This window comes from Poecilia reticulata, linkage group LG3, assembly GCF_000633615.1.
Source record: "Poecilia reticulata strain Guanapo linkage group LG3, Guppy_female_1.0+MT, whole genome shotgun sequence".
Classification (NCBI taxonomy): domain Eukaryota; kingdom Metazoa; phylum Chordata; class Actinopteri; order Cyprinodontiformes; family Poeciliidae; genus Poecilia; species Poecilia reticulata.
This window is the reverse complement of record NC_024333.1, coordinates 10237303-10256894: the sequence shown is the minus strand read 5'-3', so window position 1 is coordinate 10256894 and position 19592 is coordinate 10237303. Positions and strand designations below refer to the sequence as shown.

General features: G+C 41.1%; 2 protein-coding genes across 7 annotated transcripts in view; one reads left to right on the top strand and one right to left on the bottom strand.

Annotated features, from left to right (window-relative positions):
- The first annotated feature begins 7 nt into the window (after nt 1–7).
- LOC103462038 (latent-transforming growth factor beta-binding protein 2) lies at nt 8–5790 on the top strand. 3 transcript variants are annotated; one of them, XM_017303990.1, is made up of 9 exons: nt 8–488; nt 574–747; nt 931–1095; nt 1183–1935; nt 3729–3851; nt 3942–4070; nt 4430–4642; nt 4718–4834; nt 5032–5790. In XM_017303990.1, the coding sequence occupies exons 1-9, from the start codon at nt 437–439 to the stop codon at nt 5184–5186; spliced, it is 1881 nt and encodes a 626-aa protein (XP_017159479.1). In that variant the 5' UTR covers nt 8–436; the 3' UTR covers nt 5187–5790. The 3 variants fall into 3 exon arrangements, with proteins under 3 accessions (XP_017159479.1, XP_008402744.1, XP_008402745.1); XM_008404522.2 differs by having other exon boundaries at nt 1183–2055; XM_008404523.1 differs by lacking the exon at nt 8–488 and having other exon boundaries at nt 666–743; nt 1183–2055.
- Nucleotides 5791–5978: 188 nt separating this feature from the next.
- phka2 (phosphorylase kinase, alpha 2 (liver)) overlaps nt 5979–19592 on the bottom strand; it is a 16090-nt gene continuing 2476 nt past the window's right edge. Inside the window, exons 2-32 of one of the 4 annotated variants that reach the window (XM_008404518.2) lie at nt 19104–19262; nt 18741–18788; nt 17788–17956; nt 17614–17696; nt 16916–16996; nt 16738–16836; nt 16504–16650; nt 16364–16417; nt 16075–16197; nt 15572–15667; nt 15351–15458; nt 15109–15187; nt 14835–14969; nt 14628–14737; nt 14352–14496; nt 13460–13538; nt 13229–13377; nt 12975–13145; nt 12261–12379; nt 12038–12174; nt 11768–11930; nt 10876–10955; nt 10716–10794; nt 10501–10630; nt 10301–10402; nt 9635–9753; nt 9531–9554; nt 9047–9100; nt 7694–7927; nt 7408–7608; nt 5979–6999 (exon numbers count right to left, since the gene is read on the bottom strand). In XM_008404518.2, the coding sequence (XP_008402740.1) occupies nt 6826–6999; nt 7408–7608; nt 7694–7927; nt 9047–9100; nt 9531–9554; nt 9635–9753; nt 10301–10402; nt 10501–10630; nt 10716–10794; nt 10876–10955; nt 11768–11930; nt 12038–12174; nt 12261–12379; nt 12975–13145; nt 13229–13377; nt 13460–13538; nt 14352–14496; nt 14628–14737; nt 14835–14969; nt 15109–15187; nt 15351–15458; nt 15572–15667; nt 16075–16197; nt 16364–16417; nt 16504–16650; nt 16738–16836; nt 16916–16996; nt 17614–17696; nt 17788–17956; nt 18741–18788; nt 19104–19262 (3651 nt within the window). In that variant the 3' untranslated portion in view covers nt 5979–6825. The remainder of the gene's footprint in view (nt 7000–7407; nt 7609–7693; nt 7928–9046; nt 9101–9530; nt 9555–9634; nt 9754–10300; nt 10403–10500; nt 10631–10715; nt 10795–10875; nt 10956–11767; nt 11931–12037; nt 12175–12260; nt 12380–12974; nt 13146–13228; nt 13378–13459; nt 13539–14351; nt 14497–14627; nt 14738–14834; nt 14970–15108; nt 15188–15350; nt 15459–15571; nt 15668–16074; nt 16198–16363; nt 16418–16503; nt 16651–16737; nt 16837–16915; nt 16997–17613; nt 17697–17787; nt 17957–18740; nt 18789–19103; nt 19263–19592) is intronic. The other 3 variants (XM_008404520.2, XM_008404519.2, XM_008404521.2) reach the window with 3 other exon arrangements.

The following is a 19592-nucleotide window of genomic DNA, read 5'->3' as shown; positions in this document are numbered from 1 at the left end:
TACAAGCCAGGGAAGCTGTTAAACAGACCCAGGCATCCTGTCAGCTCAGGAAACTAATGGGCTTGGAGTCTTTTTGAAGCAGCAGATTTTTTTACACGTGTGCAAACACAAAGTAGATGCAAAAAGTCTAGAAACTGTTGTAGCAAAGCTGACTGCAATAAAAAGAGGCAAAGCTGTTTAAAGACAGACTTTGTCGCGTCTGTATCTATAACTAGTATTTGTGCCGTCGCTTCGCTCCCTTCTTCCCCTGATTCCTCTGGGATTCTCATTCTTCTGGACTCGACTTTTTCAAAGGCTTCCTACTTACTTGCATTCTCCAAGTCTTTTTTTTTTTGCCTCTGCTCCTCCCATCTTTCCTGCTCAAACATTCATAGAGGTGCGGCAGCACTGACTATTACAGTTTTATCCCGAGCGCACAGTCAGACAAGGAGCTCTGATGGGACTCCTGGTGCCACTGGTCACTGTTTTGGCTCTGGTCCAGGTTTCAGGTAGGTATGTCTTGAAGCTGAGGTTGTGTTGGGTGCTGAGGAAAGCTGTGTGTTCAGGCACTGACGGCGAAACCCTGTCTTTCAGTGTTTGGAGACACAGGATGCAGAAGGTTTAAGAATCTGGACAACGGACAGACATTTTTCAGGTATGGTGGACTCATGGTGATCTTCCGCTGTCATCCGGGATACAAGCTCCATGGACACAAAACCAACAGCTGCGTGTCTGGACACTGGTCTCGAGAGCTCCCGGTTTGTGTTGGTAACATGTTTCATTTTCTCCTAATCTCCAAGATTGAGTGATTTTATTCTCTCTATAGATTAGCTGTTTAATTTAAAGTACTGGGGGGAGAACAAGGGTAGTCAGAACCTGGATTTTTTTAAAAAAATATTTTATTAAAAGAAAAACTAATTTCTTAAAAAAAAAAATACCCACCCTGGTTAGGTTCAGGTTGCTCCCATCCAGGCTCGGTCAACCACGGGACAAGCAGGATGAACGAGGATGGTTCCTGGGCAGAGTTCAGCTGTAATAGAGGCTTTCGCTTACACGGCCCTTTAATGATATACTGCAAGGGCCACACCTGGAACAGCACAAAGCCAGTCTGCAAAGGTGAAGGTGGAAACATCTGTGTTTTTCTATCTTAAGACCTCACGTTGTTATATTATTAAACTTGCGACATTTGTCTTTTTGTTTCAGAGGCAGACATTATGAGCTCAGTTTTGCTCAATAGTCTCTACGACTTGAACGCGCTCCAGAAACTCCAGATTTCTGCGGCTTTAAAAAATCAACACCTCCACTTCAAAGCTGTCAGTAGTGGGGCTTCCAAAGAAGCACGCCTCGGATTCGACCGTTTGCCTTACGCGCCGTTCAAAATGTTAAAGGGTGAGAGATATGATCTAACAAACCCAAGAGGCGACCTCATCATTGAGCAGGGTCAGTTTCCCAGCGATGGGACAGAGACAACCCAAGGAACCAGAAGGTTTGGCTCCGTGGCGCAGACTTCACATGATTCAGCGAGAAATTTGGATGAAGCCACACAAACATTTTCCTCAGAAGATCATTTTCCTTCCACTGTCCGGTCTGCTCATCAAACCGAGCGTTCAGCATATGAGCCGCGTCTTTCAACCACACCTGCACCAGCTGGGCCCGCAGTTACTGCAGCACCTGCAGGTGGAGATCTTCACCGCTCCACAACTTCTTCCTTGGCTTCATCCTCCTCCTGTCCCAGTTCCACTCAGTCCAGCACGAAAACACAGATCTCGGATGACGTCACCCTTCTTTCACACATCTCCAACTCAACTGACCTGAGATCCACCTGGAGGGAATTTCACAACTTCACACAGTCCAGCACTGCAAAGCCAGTTGTGCATTTTCGAACTATGTGCCCATACCCACCTGTGCCTCTTCACGGGACGTTTTACTTCCGCAATCTAGAGAACCCAGGCCCCAGTGAGTTTAAGTATTACATCCAGTACGCCTGTTACAGTGGGTATTCTCTGGCTCATGGAGACGTAAGCAGCTACTGCCAGCCTGGAGGCGGCTGGAGCGGAGTCACTCCTGTCTGTCAGGGTAGGTGGTCGGATTTGCTTTTTTGTTTTTGCTTTTTTTTTTTTGATTACTTGACTGCTTTCTCGTGCAACTTATCTTTCTTCTTAATTTTAGAGGACATCATTCTAGGAGGTTTGGCTCAGTGGTGCAACATGATTCAGCAGGAAATTTGGATAAAGTTACACAAATGTTTTCCTCATGAAATTGTTTTTCCTCCACTTTACAGTCTGCTAATCAAACAGACTTTTATCTAGTTTACAACATTTAGCGTGAGTTTTTTAGTTCAAATTTAGAAGCATGTAAAATCGAAATGTTTTCATTCCGTTTTTTCAGTGTAGCTCATTGAATGCATATTTATGTTACTTTTTACAACTATTTAGGCAGAATTACCACCTTTTCATAGAATTTTATTATGTAGCAATAATAACAATATGTTTAGGGTTCAAAGTTTTTTCATAATGAAAGAAAATTGTCTTGGTATGACCAAAAGTCTTAAAAATCACATTCAAGCAGATTTTTTTTCCCATATCCATCACAATGTTTAACCTCATCATCTGCCGTCTTGATTGATTGTTTAGAATTTGCAGATTACCGTGTAAGAAAGCTGCTCAGTTTGTGTAGCCTTGCCTTGAGATGAGTCCTTCGCAGATATTTCCATAATGAAATCGTTAACTTGAGCAGCCAAATCTAATACTGCTGACAACGTTCTGGGTTGTTGTATCAATAATTGAGACCTGAGGTGAACTTTACCAACTAGTTTGATGATTTAACCTGTTGATGAGTCCTGTCAGCTCTTGTGGAGTTGCACCTCACGCCATGCTTAAAGACAATTTTCCCTCATGTTAGTAATCTGTTCAACGAGTGATCACCTCCTCTTTTTTTCGAGTTGACACCTTGTTCAGTTAACAATGAGCTCTGCTCTCACTCCTCAAACTACAACCAGAACTCTAATGAGACACAAAGCAGAGCCTGGTGCCACTGCAGACCTGGTTTCACTCTGCTGGGTGACAGGCAGACCCGTCGAGCTTGAGCATATTGTTTTTCACACCTTATTTGTTTGTTTTTTTTGTTATTATTATTTTGCCAGGACTGTTTTGTAGCATTTATTCCTTGCTGGTTCTTCCTAAGGCATGTTCCTGCAAAACAGAACATTTAGGATGTTTGATGTGTCAAAGTTCACAGAATAAACCAGCTGAGCTGAGAGATTTATGAGATCACTGCAGCACTTATAGACACCTGGTAGTTTATACACATACCTGCTCCCTGACAACCTGTCATTATTATTTGTTCATTTTGGTCCTCTGCACTGTGAGAAAGAGAGGAAAAACCCCAAAACATGGACAGAGTTGAAGCTGGAGAAATGTTGGCCTATCTTCCAGCAGAGGCTCTTCTCCTCTGCGCGTGTCTCTGTTTCCTGTCTGAGGGACAGGATGCAGGAAAACATCTGGGTTATGGTTTGCTCATTAGAAGCCATCACAGCGGGCCGACATAGAGAGGCACCAGTGAAGTTTTAGAATACAACCTGTCTTTTTTTTTTTTGCGCCTCAATTTCTTTCCCCTGCAGTCTGCGTAGTTGTCTCAGAGGCTCCGACCAGCTTGTCCAACGTGTCGACTGGAAGAGTGCGCGTGTAAATACTTCATTAATGCTTGAACTCTGCACCGAGCGTTGATGTGACCCGTTCCTCTGGATGCAGATCTGGACGAGTGCGCAGAGGGGCAGCATCAGTGTCAGCAGAGTTGCATCAACACATTTGGCTCCTTCAGGTGCGGCTGTCATGTCGGGTACCAACCAACTACGGACCAGGCCTCCTGCGTCGGTGCGCCGATGACTGCGTGTCCTTCCACATTCGTGTTTGTGTGAGTTTCCTCTTGTAAACAGACGACTATCTTTCTCCACATCTTTCCAGATGTCGACGAGTGCCTGCTGCCGGCAGCGGCCACAGGTTGTGTGTTTGGCTGCGTTAACACTCCTGGGAGCTTCCTCTGCTCTTGTCCAGATGGCTTCAGCCGGCTGAGAGCAGATGGCCGCTGCCAAGGTGAGAAAGCATTTACTTAATATTAAACTGAGCTGTGGCGCCTTATGGTTGAGTGCTGTGAAAAACAGACTCCTTCTGTTTTTTGTTTTTTCTTAATCACATTTCAGTGTTTTCGATTATCATACTACTTTTAAAATAACCTGACCTTGTAATTGCCGTCAGTCTAGGGGAAATTTGGCCAACTTTCTGCATATAAATGTTTTCATTCAGTTACTTTGGGTTTTTTTTTTTTTTTTTTGGATATCCTTGCTCCCTTCATAAATCTAATCATCAATGTTAAAACTTCACTTTGAATTTGGTCTGAAACATTTAAGTGTGACAAAAAGCAAAATGGTTCTAAATGTTCTTATTTAACCCAGACATAGATGAATGTGCGGTTAATGACGGACTTGGACCCTGCAAGCTGCTGTGTCACAACTTACCAGGATCCTACAGATGCTCCTGCTCTTCTGGCTACATCTTAGCAGGAGACGGACACAGCTGCTTTGCAGAGTGTCCACCTGGATACAGGAAGAAACCACTTACACGGCCAGAGAATTCAACCGGACAAAATCCAAAGCTGGAGTGTGCAGGTAGGGATGAAATGATACACTCAGTGGGTCAGTTCAGTTTTTTTCTAATTTGGGGGTACGTTTCTCTGTTGGCAGATATAAATGAATGCCTGGAGAATATGTGTGAATGGCAGTGCATCAATCTGCCCGGCTCCCACCGCTGCATCTGCCCCCGAGGATACACACTGCACAGAGACGGGCGACACTGCGAAGGTTAGTGTCGTTACAAAGTGTGGATACAATTGAACCATTAAACCAAAACCAACTAAGTCACTTTTTTTTCCGACATTGCACAAATTAGGCAACTAGAGTTGCAACGATGCAGGAATTAGTACAGAAGTAACTTCATGGGTACACAGTAAGTATTTTTGTTTGTTTCATTGAGATTTTTTTCTGTTTCCGTTCTCCAGATATTAATGAGTGCAACCAGAAGAACGGAGGCTGCTCTCATTTGTGTTTGAACAGAAGTGGAGGTTACAAGTGTTCGTGTCCGGCCTCCCATCGTATGTCTTCCTTCAGCTGGAAGAAATGTTTGCTTAAGACAACAGCGCCCTCTGCTGGCTAAGCTCTTCATCTCCTCTGCAAGACATCAGGCTTTTGTTCAACACTGACAACTTGGTATTTTTTATATTTTATTGAACACTTATTGATTGCTGGTTCCTGGTCCTTTGCCTTTGTTTTGCCTGTAACTTTTCAACTTTTTCAGGCAATAGGATAGGATAAATATTCTCTATTTTATCGTTCAATACTTACCCAGACCTAACTCATATCCTCAATTTCATCAGTGGCACTGTTAGTGTAGACCTACAAAAATGCTGTATATGTATGTGGAATTAATAGTTTTAAAGAAAAAAATATGACATCTTAACATGTTAATACAAAACACTAAAAGTTGATCAGTTTTAGAAAAACAGGTATTTACGAACAAAGAATTCTCAAATGTGTATATATATGGGAAAATGTTGACTTTAGCTGTAGTGTAAATAGCCTAGAGAGGCTAAAAAACAGTTCTGAAGTTTCAGTCCATTTACCATCCGCACAGACAGACAGAATGAATCCACACCAAACAGCGGTGAGGAGCTGGGAGGTTTCCTGAAGTCTTTCACACATCCATATTGGACAACACATCATCTTTTTATAAAATTGATAAATATACTATGCTGTAACTACGCTGCTCCTAATGTGATTTTTACTGCACCAACTTTAACATCACACCTCAGAAAGAGAAACGTCTCATCTAGTCATTTTTCACGTTGCACTGACTCATCTCTCCTCTCGCCAGCTTCTCGCCTTTTCTTTTTCCTCGCGCTGCAGGTGGTATGGAATAGGACGTTCAGAGCGTAGGCAACGAGAGGAATCCAGGTTGTAAAAGTGTTTATTTCAGAAAGAGCGCACCATGATCTGAACCTTTCTGTTGTTGGACACAGTTGAAGGTGCACGCAGTCGGCGCAGACGTCAAGTCTGCTGTTTTGTTAATGCAAATGAGAAAGTTGTTATTATCTGCAGTCATTAGCAAAACTATTATTTATTTTTTCTTTAAATAAATATCCAAAGGATTATGTAAGGACTAGCAATAGACTATTCCTAAAAATAATACCACAAGAGTAGTTGTTCTCACTGTAAACAAATGAACAAACCGCCAACATGCTGGATAAATATGGGGTGACATTCATATCCAGACACACCGATAAATATATTTTTTTTTAATAAAAAGGTTCTCTTTTAAAGAAAACCAAAGTTATTTATTTCCATCATTCTAAGTCGGTCTTATTTATAGTAAGACAATAAAATTCAAAAACTTAAGTATAAATAAAACAAAAGTAATTAATGGAAATAAATGATTGATTTGGGGGAAGTGAGTAGTTTGGACAATGATCACAGTATTTTATGAGGAATTACAAATCAGTTCAGTAGTCTAAAGTTTCCACTTAAATTAAAAGGATTTAAATAAATTATTATATGACCTAAAACCACACCCTGTTACAAATTTGTCATTTAAATAGCTTAAAATGCAATGCAACAGCAATCCCAATGCAGACAAACAAGGATAATTTGTGAGCTGCCAACGCTGCCATCAGTACACCAGAGCTACTGCTTACTGAATAATTAACACCAACAAAATCCACACGAGTTACAAATTAGAAGCTCTGCTTAACCCTTCTGCTACCAGACAGGCTTTATTCAGCTGCCTGGAGTCGGTTTCTTCACTGCATCAGGCAGCTGGAACTTGGCAGGAAGTCTTGGACGTAAGTGACGACCGCCTTGGAGAGATAAGTCATGGTGCCATAGCTGCCACTAGGGGCGCTGTCGTAGAAGAAGTTGCAAATTCCAGTAGCTGGGTCCTTCTCCAGGAAATAATCACTGGCGCTGAGCGATTTCTGGAGATTTGAAATTAGATGGATTAAGCTAAGGTGAACCCGTAAGCGTTTGTCATAATCTATCTTTAGTACAGGACTGTGAAAAGCAATTCCCCTCCCAAATAGGCGAGTTCACTTTTTGTTTCTTTTACTTTTTCAGGTAATCCACACATCAGCTAAATTTTATTATCAAAGATTACCTGAAAAAATACTGAACACTGTTTCTATTTGTGGAAAAAAAAACTGGTTCACTGCAGTCCCAGAGCCTAAGAAATGGTTCTGTAACCCTTTCAAGACTGATAATCTTTAATTGAAAGTCATTATCTTTGTCTGATATTAAACATATTTGGTAAACTGAAACATTTAGGTGACAAAAAGCAAAAACAAAAGAAATTTCCAACGGTTTTCCATTAGCCCCGTGAGCCGTACCTGGTCATTTAGGAATAGATCGTTGGCCAAATGCAGAATGCGCTCCACATGGATAATTCCACCGATGCTGTACACGTCCACATCAGCCACCAGACCCAGAACCATCACAGTCTCCACAAGCAGCTGCCTGTACTCCGGCTGCGGGACGTGGTTCAGGACAGACTCCACTTGCACTGCAAACTTGATCTCTCCTGCTGTCATCTGCACAAGAAGACTTCAGGTCACACATCCATGGACATGAGCGCACACCGAGGCCCAAATTCCAGAGCTGGCATTAGCATGCTACCTCTCTTGTGGTGGACGAGGGCAGCACGTATCCATCAATGGACAGGCCGTGGCACTTCTGCAGAATCTTCCAGACTTTCTGGTAGAAACCCATTGGCACCCTGTTGATTGCTCCGTCGAGCCGCCGTCTCCTCAGCCACTGGCCCTGCCTCTCCTCCCAGTGCAGCTGCCCGTCTCCGGGGCCATGTCCCACTGGGGACAGGATTCCACTGGGGGTGGAGGGGCTGCTGCAACGCTGCAGGACCAGCACACCACTATTCTTACTTTCAAGCTTATTTGAGCCCATTAAACAAGTCAGAAGCAACTGCAGTTTTTCCCACAACACTGGGCTAATGTAAGAGCTCCTTGACCCGTTTGTGATTGGTGGAGATAGGCTCTGTGTAATAAAGAGATTAGTAGCACACACACACACAGGTTTGTTGTATTCTCTGTCTCACACAAATAGTTGTTTTAATTTATGCAACAGTTCATGCAGTCACTCATGCAAAACAGGTCACTTAAAAAAATATTTAAGTCAGGACTGGCATTATCACAAGTTCTAGTTTTGTAAATAATTGCGTACGCACAAGCTGAAATAAGTTACACATAATGTGTTATCTTTGTGTGGCTGCAGCAGATTGTTTTGTCTCTGATTAATAAGCAAAATGAACAGGAGCTACCACTTTAACATAGATGTACAGACGAGTTCCCTTAGAGCTTTTGTGCATTTATTATGGTGCACAAATCAATCTGATGCCCATTACTAATATGTATTCTTTAGATTGTTCAAATATTTAAGAAGTGCTCTTGAAGGAGTATGTGCCTTTGGACTTTTACATTTTATATTTGTCTTTAAAACTTTGGTTCTTACAAACTGTCTTTTTTGTTTCCTTACCAACTAAGGGTTTGTTTTAAGTAAACAATTTCTTACTATTGATGGAAAAGTACTAGTTCCACTCTAACAGCACATTTGTCCCATAATATAAGTGAAACAATCAGCCAGTGGAACTACTACTTGTTTTAAACCAATATTAAGGAATTACTGACTTAAAGCAAGCTCCTATATCTTGGCAAAAAGTTACCTGTAAATTAGTTTAGTCAAATTTCAAATGTGCTAAGATGTTTGCACTAGAAACTAGACAAAATGCTTGGTCCGATTTTGTGTTTTTGCAGTGTTAGTTCAATAAAACATGTTACCTCTAGCCCACGACAACTTGACATAATGCCATTCTCAACCTTTACTGTGGGCAAGTCGTCACACAGAGGAGGTGTCTAAATTAAGGATGGAATCATCAAGTATTTGTTGCGTAGTACATTATGACCCTGAGAGGGATGAAGCAAGCCAGTGTGAAGCAGTTGAAATGAAATGGTTTACCGTGGAGCGAGGGGAAGTTACATTGCTACTCAAGGAAAGACCGCCACTGAAGATCTACATGTGGAACATGGACAGAGGGCAGATGGAGATGGTTCGCATGAATCTCATGATGCAGACTTATACACGGTAAAGCATAGACACAAAAAAAAGACACGCTAAAAGAAGAAGAAATACAAGGGCAGACGACCCCAAAGCAGCTTAATCAATCATGGCTTAAGTTGGTTAAAGAGATTGTAAAGTTGCAGACATATATGCTGGTCTTCTACAAAAAAAACACACACAAAAAACACTGCAGATGGATGCATAGCAATATTTTCCTGCTGAGTCGTCATGAGGAGAGTCACTCCAGTTATGGAGGCCACTGTGGTACACAAAATGTTAATAGGCAGCGAGTGATTGGTGGACAGAACTGAACCGGCGGCTTGATTTTTTATTTTAGATCGAGGTTAGAAACACATGCTAGAAATTATCAAAGATAACCCACACTGAGAGGTCGAGAGCCATCCAGCTGCAATTAAAAGCAAGAACAATGTTAAACAGAGAGAGAGGAAGAGACAGACAGACAGACAATCTTCTTTTCCCACTCACATGTTTTATTTCGCTCTTTAACTTGTGAATCCCTGTGCGTTCAGTCTTTGTGGCTCCTGTGTGGCCCAGTTCATGAATAGAGATCGCAGGACTGGTAGCCGTGGACTGGATTGGACGCACTGAAAAACACGTAAAAGACAAAAGGATGAAAATATAGTTCCCTCTAAATGTGATACTGATATTATTCTGTGGTCAGAACCACAGTGACAACAAAATATGTAAAAGCACCTGCAAACTAACTCATACTCATAAGAATCATTGGGTTATCCTTAATGAGGATCGATTAGATTATTCCATACTCCAAAATTGCTTGCGTCCATATGATTCAAAGCCCTTCTACATTTTCACTAATCAGAATCAGTCAGAGGCGATGGCTGAGTACAAGTACAAAGGTGAGCAGCTTGTGAATACTTACATTTTACAGCTTTAAGTTAGTGTCTTTTTTTAATTCACCAACTCAACTAATCAAGTAACATCTAAAATTTCACTAGTGTGATTTATTGATGTAATACAAACAATACGAGCAAATTTGAATCACCTCAATGCAGAGATGCAGACTGAAATCACTCCTTTACAGCATCAAAAGTCTTTCAATAGAGAGAAAGTGGAAGAAACTAACATAATTTGATTATAGCTAAAGAAAAAAAAAGAGAGGTAAAAACTCACTGCTTCTCTCAACCCCAAACTCTTTGCCACTGAGGATGTGATGCAGCAGGTTCTTCATATCGAACGGACTCAGACTCATCAAACTCTCAGACGCCTCCTCTCCTACAAAACCATCGCAAAGCGTTCACAGTTTGCTCCCCCGCTTGTGTCAATCTGTTCACGTGTGTTTTTGACTCCTCCCCTCCCTCCCTCCCCCACACCTGAACAGTGCAGGCTGCGAGCCAGTTCAGTGGCCATCACTTGCATGATGAGTCCGATCCTGAGGCGGAGCATGTCGCCGAAAAGAGCGGGCTGGGAGCGAACGTACATGGCTAAATAAACCATGATTTCCTTTAACAGAAACACAAACGGGTCACAGGCGGACAGGGAGCATCCTTTATGATCCTGACAGAGGTTTAAAATATGACAGCGTTACCTGAGTGAGAACAGCTATGCTGATATCCTGACCACTGGCTTCATATATCAGAGTGTTTAACTCCTCCGGGGGAAGTGGCCTGGGAAAAACAGGGACATTCGTGTTGCTGGTAAAGGCTTTAGTGAAGGAGAAAAAGCTCTGCAACTCATGAACATCTTACATGGTGATCACTCTTTCTCTTGGTTCAGGAGGAAGACCGACAGTCAGCTGCTTGTGATGAGAAATCAGATCTGTGCAGGCCTGAGAGAAACACACAAAAAAGGAACAAAGTGATTAAAATAACCCGACACGTGCAAGACAACAATTCTCACAAGCAAATTACAGTGAACCTCACAGTGAGCCTTGCTGTCCTCAAACCAGTTATTAATGCTATAAAATGTCAGACTGCAAGTTGAAATTAGAAGCAATAAAAGTTAAATTACTTCAAATTATATTTTTTGTCTTTTTTGTCTAATAGTTGAATGTTGGAGCTGGAATGTGATTTAAAAAAAGAGCCAATCAGAAATGATTTGATCTGATAACTGCACAGTTTTGTCAGTAGTAGTCATTGTGTTTCATTGCTGGAATATCAATAAATTTAAGTAAACCTAAATTCAGACTGACAAATGTGTCACACTTTGGCTTGGAGCTTGTCTGTGTTTTCTTCACAGCTCTGAGGTTTCCTCATTGACTAATTGCTGATTTTAATGGGAGATGAATTGATGTATTGTGCTAATTAGGAATCAAATTTTTGATCTGAGATCTAAGATATTTGGGATCACACTCAAAAACAAAGGTACTGATGCCTAAAACTAGTCAACCCAATGCTTGATGTGGTGAGTCATGCTGAAGGTGACATCATCATCATTTGTACTTTTAACAAAAACACATCAGGAAAGAGTCAGACAACATCAGTGCCTTTAAAAACACATTTCACACACTTATATCCAGACATTTCTGAACAGAACATTTTCTGCACTTTTCTCTACTTTTTAAGACTCATTTGGAACTTTAAAGGTTTTATCTGATTTGATTGACTGTTGCCATAAAAATAACCCGGACTTCTCACTGACCTCGGCGAGGACCTCCACTCTCTTGCGTAGTATTCCAGAGATGTACCTAATGAGCCCCCACTCTTTGCAGGCCCCCGCTTGCACATACAGCTCCTCGAGCAGCGAGCGCACGCTGACGCCGCCCTGTCCAGGTCCTGACAGCTCCACCACCCACTCCGCTCCTCTTTGTCAGAAAATAACAACAACAAAAAAAGTCACAGAGCAGAAAAATCAGGAGGAACATTTTAAGTATTTAAGCTATATGCAGAGTGTTGTCATATCTTTGCGTACTTCATAACGTAGAGAATGTAGAGAATGTCAGCCTGGTCCTGCAAAGTCGGACACTCCTTTATCTGATTCACCAGTGCTGCAAAGTCGGTGTTGCCCTGAGAGTCTCTTGGCAGATGTAGCTCAGAAATACTGCAGAGCTTCAGAAAGAACAAGAGTGTTAATCTTCCACCATCACAGCAGGAATGGACACACACACACTGCTAAACACATATGCTGAGCATGCCTTGGGCTGCTCCGGCTGCTTTGCCTGCGGTCCAGGCTGAGGATGAGGAACTTCAAGGAGGTTCAGGGATCTCCGATGCTTGCTTGTGATTGGAGTCACAGGAAGATACATTGAGGTCTCTGAAATATAAATATGCACAATAAAACAGAATGGTGTTTCCAGAATGCTTGCACCTTCGCAGTGCCATGTCATTTTTTTCATCCTGCTAATGTTATATATTAAAGCTGCAACCACAAAAAACTACCACAATAACAACTAACAAATCAGAATAACCACCAACCTGCAAAGTTTTTACTGTTTTGCATCTTAGATTTTTTTGTTTCCATTACTGAGAAAACTTTAAGCTAAACTCCTGAAAGGGATAATGGGTTTTGAAAACATTTACTGTGTCTACTTGATCAATAATAAAGTAGATTATTGCTGAATACTTTTTTTATTGTTGACAATTGTAAATATTGACATCTAATGCTCAAATAGACTTGCACGTTTTGCACATTTCTTTTAATTCACCAACTCAGTTCCTTGGATTGAAGAAAATGTTGCCTTTACTGTACAGCATTTTATTCTTTATTCTGTTTTAATTTATTCATTTCATTTATATTATATCTATGTGTGAGTCTATTTGCTGTTATTGTCAGTCACTATGCTGCTGTTGCACGGAAACGTCTCCATTGTGGGAAAGTAAAGGACATTTTCGCTCTATTCTGAACTCACTGGGCATTTTCAAGCCTTGGACCTGAGCCATAAAGGACAGGATGTCCCTGGTGGTGTGCTCAGGGCTGAAGATGTGGTGCTGCCCCCTCTGGATGGGAGGTAGATAGGACTTGGTGGTAGTGCTGTGAAGGAGCTGTGTGATGTACTGGTCAAATGTGTCCTTGGAGCCCACTGTTTAAAACAAAATGCTTCCAGTTAATATTTAATAAGGTAAATTAAAGTGTGACGGTGGAAATGCAGTGTTGCTAACTTACGATCAGGTGTGTTATATTCAGCTCTGTATTCGTCGTTATCTTCGTCGTCTACGTCGTCAAATAAACTATCGTCAGGGTCTTCGTCCAGGAAGGTGAGGCGGGTGTAGAACGACGTAGTCTGTACGCTGGACAGATCTGACATCTGCACTCTGTGGTGTCATACATAGAAGAGCTGTTCTATTTACATGAACGTGTGTGTGGCTTCAGTACTGCATACCGGAGGAAACAAACCTTGCTCCGGCAAAATAGCCATCCTCCAGCTTCCTGAGCGTGGATAAGATACACGGATCTATTGCATCTCCATCCTCGACTGGTTGGGAAAAGTAAAGTGAACTGAAATTACTTTGCAGCGTAATTTCATTTTACACACTTCTGTGAGATTCACCACGTTGTCCCTTTAAATATTTCCAATCTCCAAACACATTTTACCATTAGACAAAAATAACCACAGTTCTTAAAATTATGATTTTATGTATTAAAAGAACTGGCTACGTCACCACGCCTTGGAGTAGTTAATGATATTCAACGTTACTTTCCAAACAATGTGGAACCATCATTAAAAAAGAAACTGCTTTTGGTATTTACTCAGATTATATTTGCCTGATATCAAAAATTTGTTTGACGATCAGATAGATAAAACATAAAATCAAGAATAAAAGAAATGTGCAACATCGCAAATACTTTTCCAGCTTCTATAAAAACAGATCAAATGAAATCAACAAGACTAGCATAAAATTAACTTTTACTTTTAACAAGTGATTTCATTTAATTTTAAAATGAGACGAATTCATCAGGCCAACTTAGAAATCAACACCAGTAAAAAAAAACAGATCAATAACAGGTTTCATTGATCCAGTCCATAAAGTTACATTAAAACAAGAAAAAAATCATGACACAAACCTAACCGATACGAATCCTACGTCAATCATGCACAAACGTTGTTTTTTTGTGTTTAATTTGTGTAAAAACACGCATAAAGTCTGGGATTTGGAATGATAAAACCCTATTATTCACTATGTGCAACCCAAAAATGACTTGTTCTTTATATAAATGAGGACAAAAGAAGCAGCACAACATGTAGGAAGTGAAGTTTTCTCCAGTATTGGCTGTAGAGAATTCATACCCAGCATGCTGCGTGTGATAGGGAAGGTGAGCGTGGGCCGTCCCGTCATCCTCCAGCACGATGACAGATAGGCCAGCTCGGTTCGTAACATCTCAACAATCATCTGGTTGTCCAGCGCCAGGTAGAAATGATGCTGATCTAAAAACTGATCAGTGGAGACCGAAAAGAAGAAACACAACAATTCAAAATATTACAATCATCATGTCTATCTTTTTCATCTGAGATTTTCTGTTGCGGTCACGGATGTGTCGTCTTCCCAGCCAGATGCCATTTCACCTGAGGGGTGAAGATGTAGGAACGATTCCTGATCTCGTAGAACTTGGACGTTCCCAGAACTCCGATGTGTCTGTACGGCCTTCCGCTCAAATTCAGCTTCCTGCAGTTTCCTGAGGAAAAGGCACCACTTGTTGCTTTTGTTCCACACACACACAGACACGCAGATCTCAAGGTTTAAGAAAAACAAAAAACAAAGTGTGTGATTACCCAGCCTGACATAGATGTGGCTCAGGATGCGAGCAGGCATGACTCTTATAGGCATGACCTCTGATATGGTCTGCACCGTAACGCCAGCATCTCTTAGCAACTCCTTGATCTCCTCTGACTCTGCTAGCACACAGACTACAGCAAACCAAAAGATAAACAGGTTTTTGATATTTTTGATATTGTGTGTAGTCAACTCTCTTTGAACCAACCGGTTTTGTTTCGAAATATGTAAATAAATACATATCCCACAGCATGTAATTTACTAATTACCAACCTTGTACCACAACGTCAGGTTTGAAGTTTGTAGAGAATCTCCTGTTGAGAGGATCTATCTCTCCTGGTGCAAGAAAGCCCTTCCAAGGAAAAAAAAGAAATTGAAAAAAGTAGCCTTCCTGTATGTTTATATTTAGAGAACTGAATTGTTTGTTTTATTTTTTTTTTGTCCTTTTAGAATTTGCAACAAACACTTGCAAAACACCATATAAAAGTGATTTATTATATCTTGTCAGCCGTTACCTCAGCCAGAAGACATCCCACAATGTAGAGGGATTGTCCCCACATGTGTGGAAGCTGTCCCATGGCCATCCTGTCCACAGAGTGAGGATTGCTGTATTCCTCCTCCACCTGAAACAGTTGTCAAAATCTTTGATTAATAAACTTCTCCAGCAGGTGAAGCTGGAGATGAGCAAACAGTGACAAAGCATTTAATGGTGTCTCTTAGTAAAAAATATAGATACCTTATCAAGTGGCACAGCGTAAAGTTCAGGCAGGAGTTTGATGCCATGTTTCCCTCTGATTAAAACGCCTTCCAGCGCCTCCCGGTACTCTTGCACCTGTGTGCAAAGCGTGGAGTTATTTAGTAACACAGCAGCACCATCTGAACTCATTTACACTGAATACATCACTGTGTCTCTGAAGCCAGACGATTAACTCTACAGAAAATGTTTGTATATTGAAGGAGAGAGTTCTGGGGAAAAGCATTATTTAAGTTTCTATAACTAGTAGTGTTTTCTAGTTTCTAATTTACTTTAATACATCTGAAAAAAGTATGTGTGAAGCACATAATTTTTTTTAACAAAGCTACAAATGGCACAACTAGAAACACTACTAAAAGATCTGAACATTTTTAGAAGACACTTTATAAGTTGCACTTTTTTTGCTTTTTTTCCCAGATGGTCATGGTCTTTGAAATAGTTTACCCATGACAGAGACCCTCTGATTTTGTTTTTTTTTTTCCTACCTGCACGTGATCTCCAGTAAAGATGCCGTCGAGGATGAGATACGTCCAGAACACCGGCCACTCACATTCGATGTTCTCAAACAACTTGAGCTCTGCAGGATCGTAGTGCAGTCGAGATGGATCCTAGCAACACAATGACCAGAATCTTGATTTTTCCATCCAGTTCAGACTTTTAATACAAGAATGGCCTTAATGTTAAAAAAATATCCCTTCTTATGGATTTTTTTATATACCAATATGCACCCTGTCAATTAAAGAATTTAGATATTTCACAAAAAGAATGTGAAACCTCTTTAGGACAGTGATATCCATCCCTGATGAAGCGGCAGCAGCCATAGCGACCCTGAAATTAGACCAGACAGTGGAAAGTTTAGCCTGACTCCACGAAGACAGGGCATGCGTTTCATTTGCCTCTGCTTGGACTTGCACCTGCAGCTTGCTGATGATTTCCGACTTGGTGATGGCCACCAGGTCGGCATCCTCCACGGCAAAAGCAGGGAATGAAATAACGGACAGAAGGCCGGCATCTATCTCCTTGGAAGTTGAGGCTCTTGGTAGCATGGAGCAGAGGATGGCCTGAGGGAAAACACACGTAGAGAAGCTGAGGGCGTGAACAAAGGTCCGAACTGCCTCTAGGATGTCTGGAAGTGAGCTCGGCGGTACCTGACAGTGCTCCACCTCGTCTGGTAGAACATGAATGACCGACTTCGGCCCTCCGTGAGCCCCGAACAGATCCAGCTCGTCGATGGCCTCCAGAGCTGCCTGAAAACATCAGCCCGACTGTAAATGCTGGCACCGCATTGCTTAAAGACAGTGGAAGGAGAACATGGCGCTCCTGTACCTTGGCCATTCCTACAGAGCTGCCGTTGAGCTCAGGGATGCCCTGGTTGGTCTTATCACCTCGCTCCCACATCCCATAATCCTGCAGGAATCAGACACTCACTATAACACCTCCTGTGTAACATGTTTTATCCTGATTATTAACCATGTAGTGGATAAAAATGATAAAATGCTGCTTTTCTCTTTTTTTAAGAAGCTTCAAACAATGCTGAGCCAAAGTCTCAAGTCAGAGCTTATTTAACCAAATTAAGTTTCCCAAAAGCAAAGGATGTCAGCAACCCTTGGAAGTGGTCTTTATCTATAGTTCTCTAGCCTTTTTATACCTGAATCATTTATAACTCACGATTAAGCGGCTAAGGAAGCAAACAAATAGTCCTACACATGGTCAGAACTGTGAGTGACAGAACCAAATAAAAGCCTGAGGAGTATTGATTAAATTGATATAAAATACAAAAGATATCAGGACTGCTTTCATGTTAACTTATTCAAATTCAATCCAAAATTGAATTTTCCAAAGGGAAATGAAATGTTGTAACTCATTTAACTAAGGAGTTATTGTAGATGGTGATGGATCTGGACAGGAAAGATCTCCTGTAGCGGTCTGTATTACACCCAATCAGAAGAAGCCTCTGATTGAAGACACCCTTTTTTTCTCTCTCCCTCTTTAATTTCCCCTCCTAATTTGAATCTGATGCTTACCGCCACTTTGTAAGCTGCCTCAATGTAGAAAACTAAGTTCTGGATAAAAGCTACTTCATCAAGGTTGGAGATTATTTTGAGACCTGTATAACAAAACAAAGAAAACGAATTAAACGAAAACTGTGTTGCCTTGATGATTTATGCAGGAAATGCTTTAATCGGTATGAGATCCACCTGAGGCTGTCATCTGTGCCAGCATTAGCAGGTAAATGGAGGTGGCGTCCACCTGCAGATGGCCCCACTGGTCGTCCCTGACCACTGTGCTGCAGGTGGCTGTGTTGTATTTGGCATGCAAGCAATCCTTTGTACTCTGGGTGTGTTTGAACTTCTCCACCTTATCCACCTGAAAACACGTAACAACAGAGACTAGGTTGGGGGTAAGTGAAACCTAACAGAAACATCACAACCAAAGGAACCCGAAAGAAAATTAAAGAAATTTGATTTTCCATTTGCACACTTGATGATTTTTTTAAAACTATTTTTGGGATCTGTAAATATCCTTCTTTTAAGATGACCAAGTAGTGGAGCAATGATGAGACCAATGTGTCTTGAATGAGCATCTACAGTAACCAAAGTGGTTACCATGGAGACTCTGGAAGCAGGTTTTGTGGGGAGAGTTTCCGTCAAACCAGTCAAACCTGATGCGTAAAGCAAGTCCTCTTTCTGCTTGGGGGTAAAGGATTTGATTTTTTGATAGCCTCCTATATTAACACATTTTCAACATAGATTTTAAATTAATATAAAAGGCCAAATAAAAAAACTTGATACTTGTTTCATTATGTGGTTGTAAACAAATCACATAACAAACTTTATGATGCACTTTTTTTGGCAATATTTTGACCTCACTGCACAGTTAAGTCCAGAATTAATCATATCCCTAGTAGATTCAGATTTAAAATAATTTTCAGTCAGAAGAAGCTTGTTGATCAGAAATGAAACAGACATCTCTCAAATCATAGTAAAATGATGTAAAAGGAGTATAAATTTTCAAAATATTGTTTATAATTTACAATTTCTGAAAGAAAAAAAATGTTTTTGCAAAGAAATGTAAAATGGCACCAGGATGCCGATTAGTGACGATCCTTCCACCACCAAAAATAATAACATACGGAGCTGCAGCGTCTCACCTGTCTCATCATGCACTGCAGAAGGCCCTGCATCAGCTTCACCACGCTCTGCCAAATAACAAGATAAGTACAGATACAACTGTAAATCTTTAACACTTTTACATTCTAGCTAATTTAAGTGTTGAAGAAAGATAAGCATAAAGCAATTCTGCCTTATAATTTGAAACTTTATGCACCAGATATTTAATAACTTTGTTGTAAGATTTGTAAGCTATTCAGCATGTCATGTATTTTTTTGTTGTTGTTGTCATTTTTATTAAATGGATTTAGTTCAAGTGAAAATGCAAGATCCACCAGTTTTCTAGTGTTTGCTGTTTCAGACTCTGTCACTCTTCCGTGAAAAAGGCTTTTCTTTTGGTGTACCTGCTCCAGTTCGTAGGCCTTGGCTTTGTCTTCATCGCGGTCGGCGTTCTTGCGATAAGCCATGCCCAGCCCCCACACAGCCAGGACGCTGTACACGTTATCCCTCACCCAGGCATCCTTCTTCTGGATGCTGGCAGGGAGAAGTCCGGTCACTGGGTTCTGAGGGAGGAAGAGTCCAGCTTACAGTCAACAAGTACGCTGAGTGTGTGCAATTAATACGTGCAAAATATACAAGGTTACAGCTGTTTCATTTCCACACTGATATATTTTTAAAAATAATTCCTAGTCCGCTTTAAGATCTTCCTTATTACTGTGAAATTGCTATTGTTTTAAGCCAATTAAACACAAAAGTTCACTTAAAATGGTGAACTTTTGGTGAAATGGTGAAAATGGAGAGCTTTATGGTGGATATTTTAGAGAGGGAGGGAGGGAGGGAGGGAGGAAGGAAGGAAGGAAGGAAAAGAGGGAGGGAGGAAGGAAAGAAAGGAG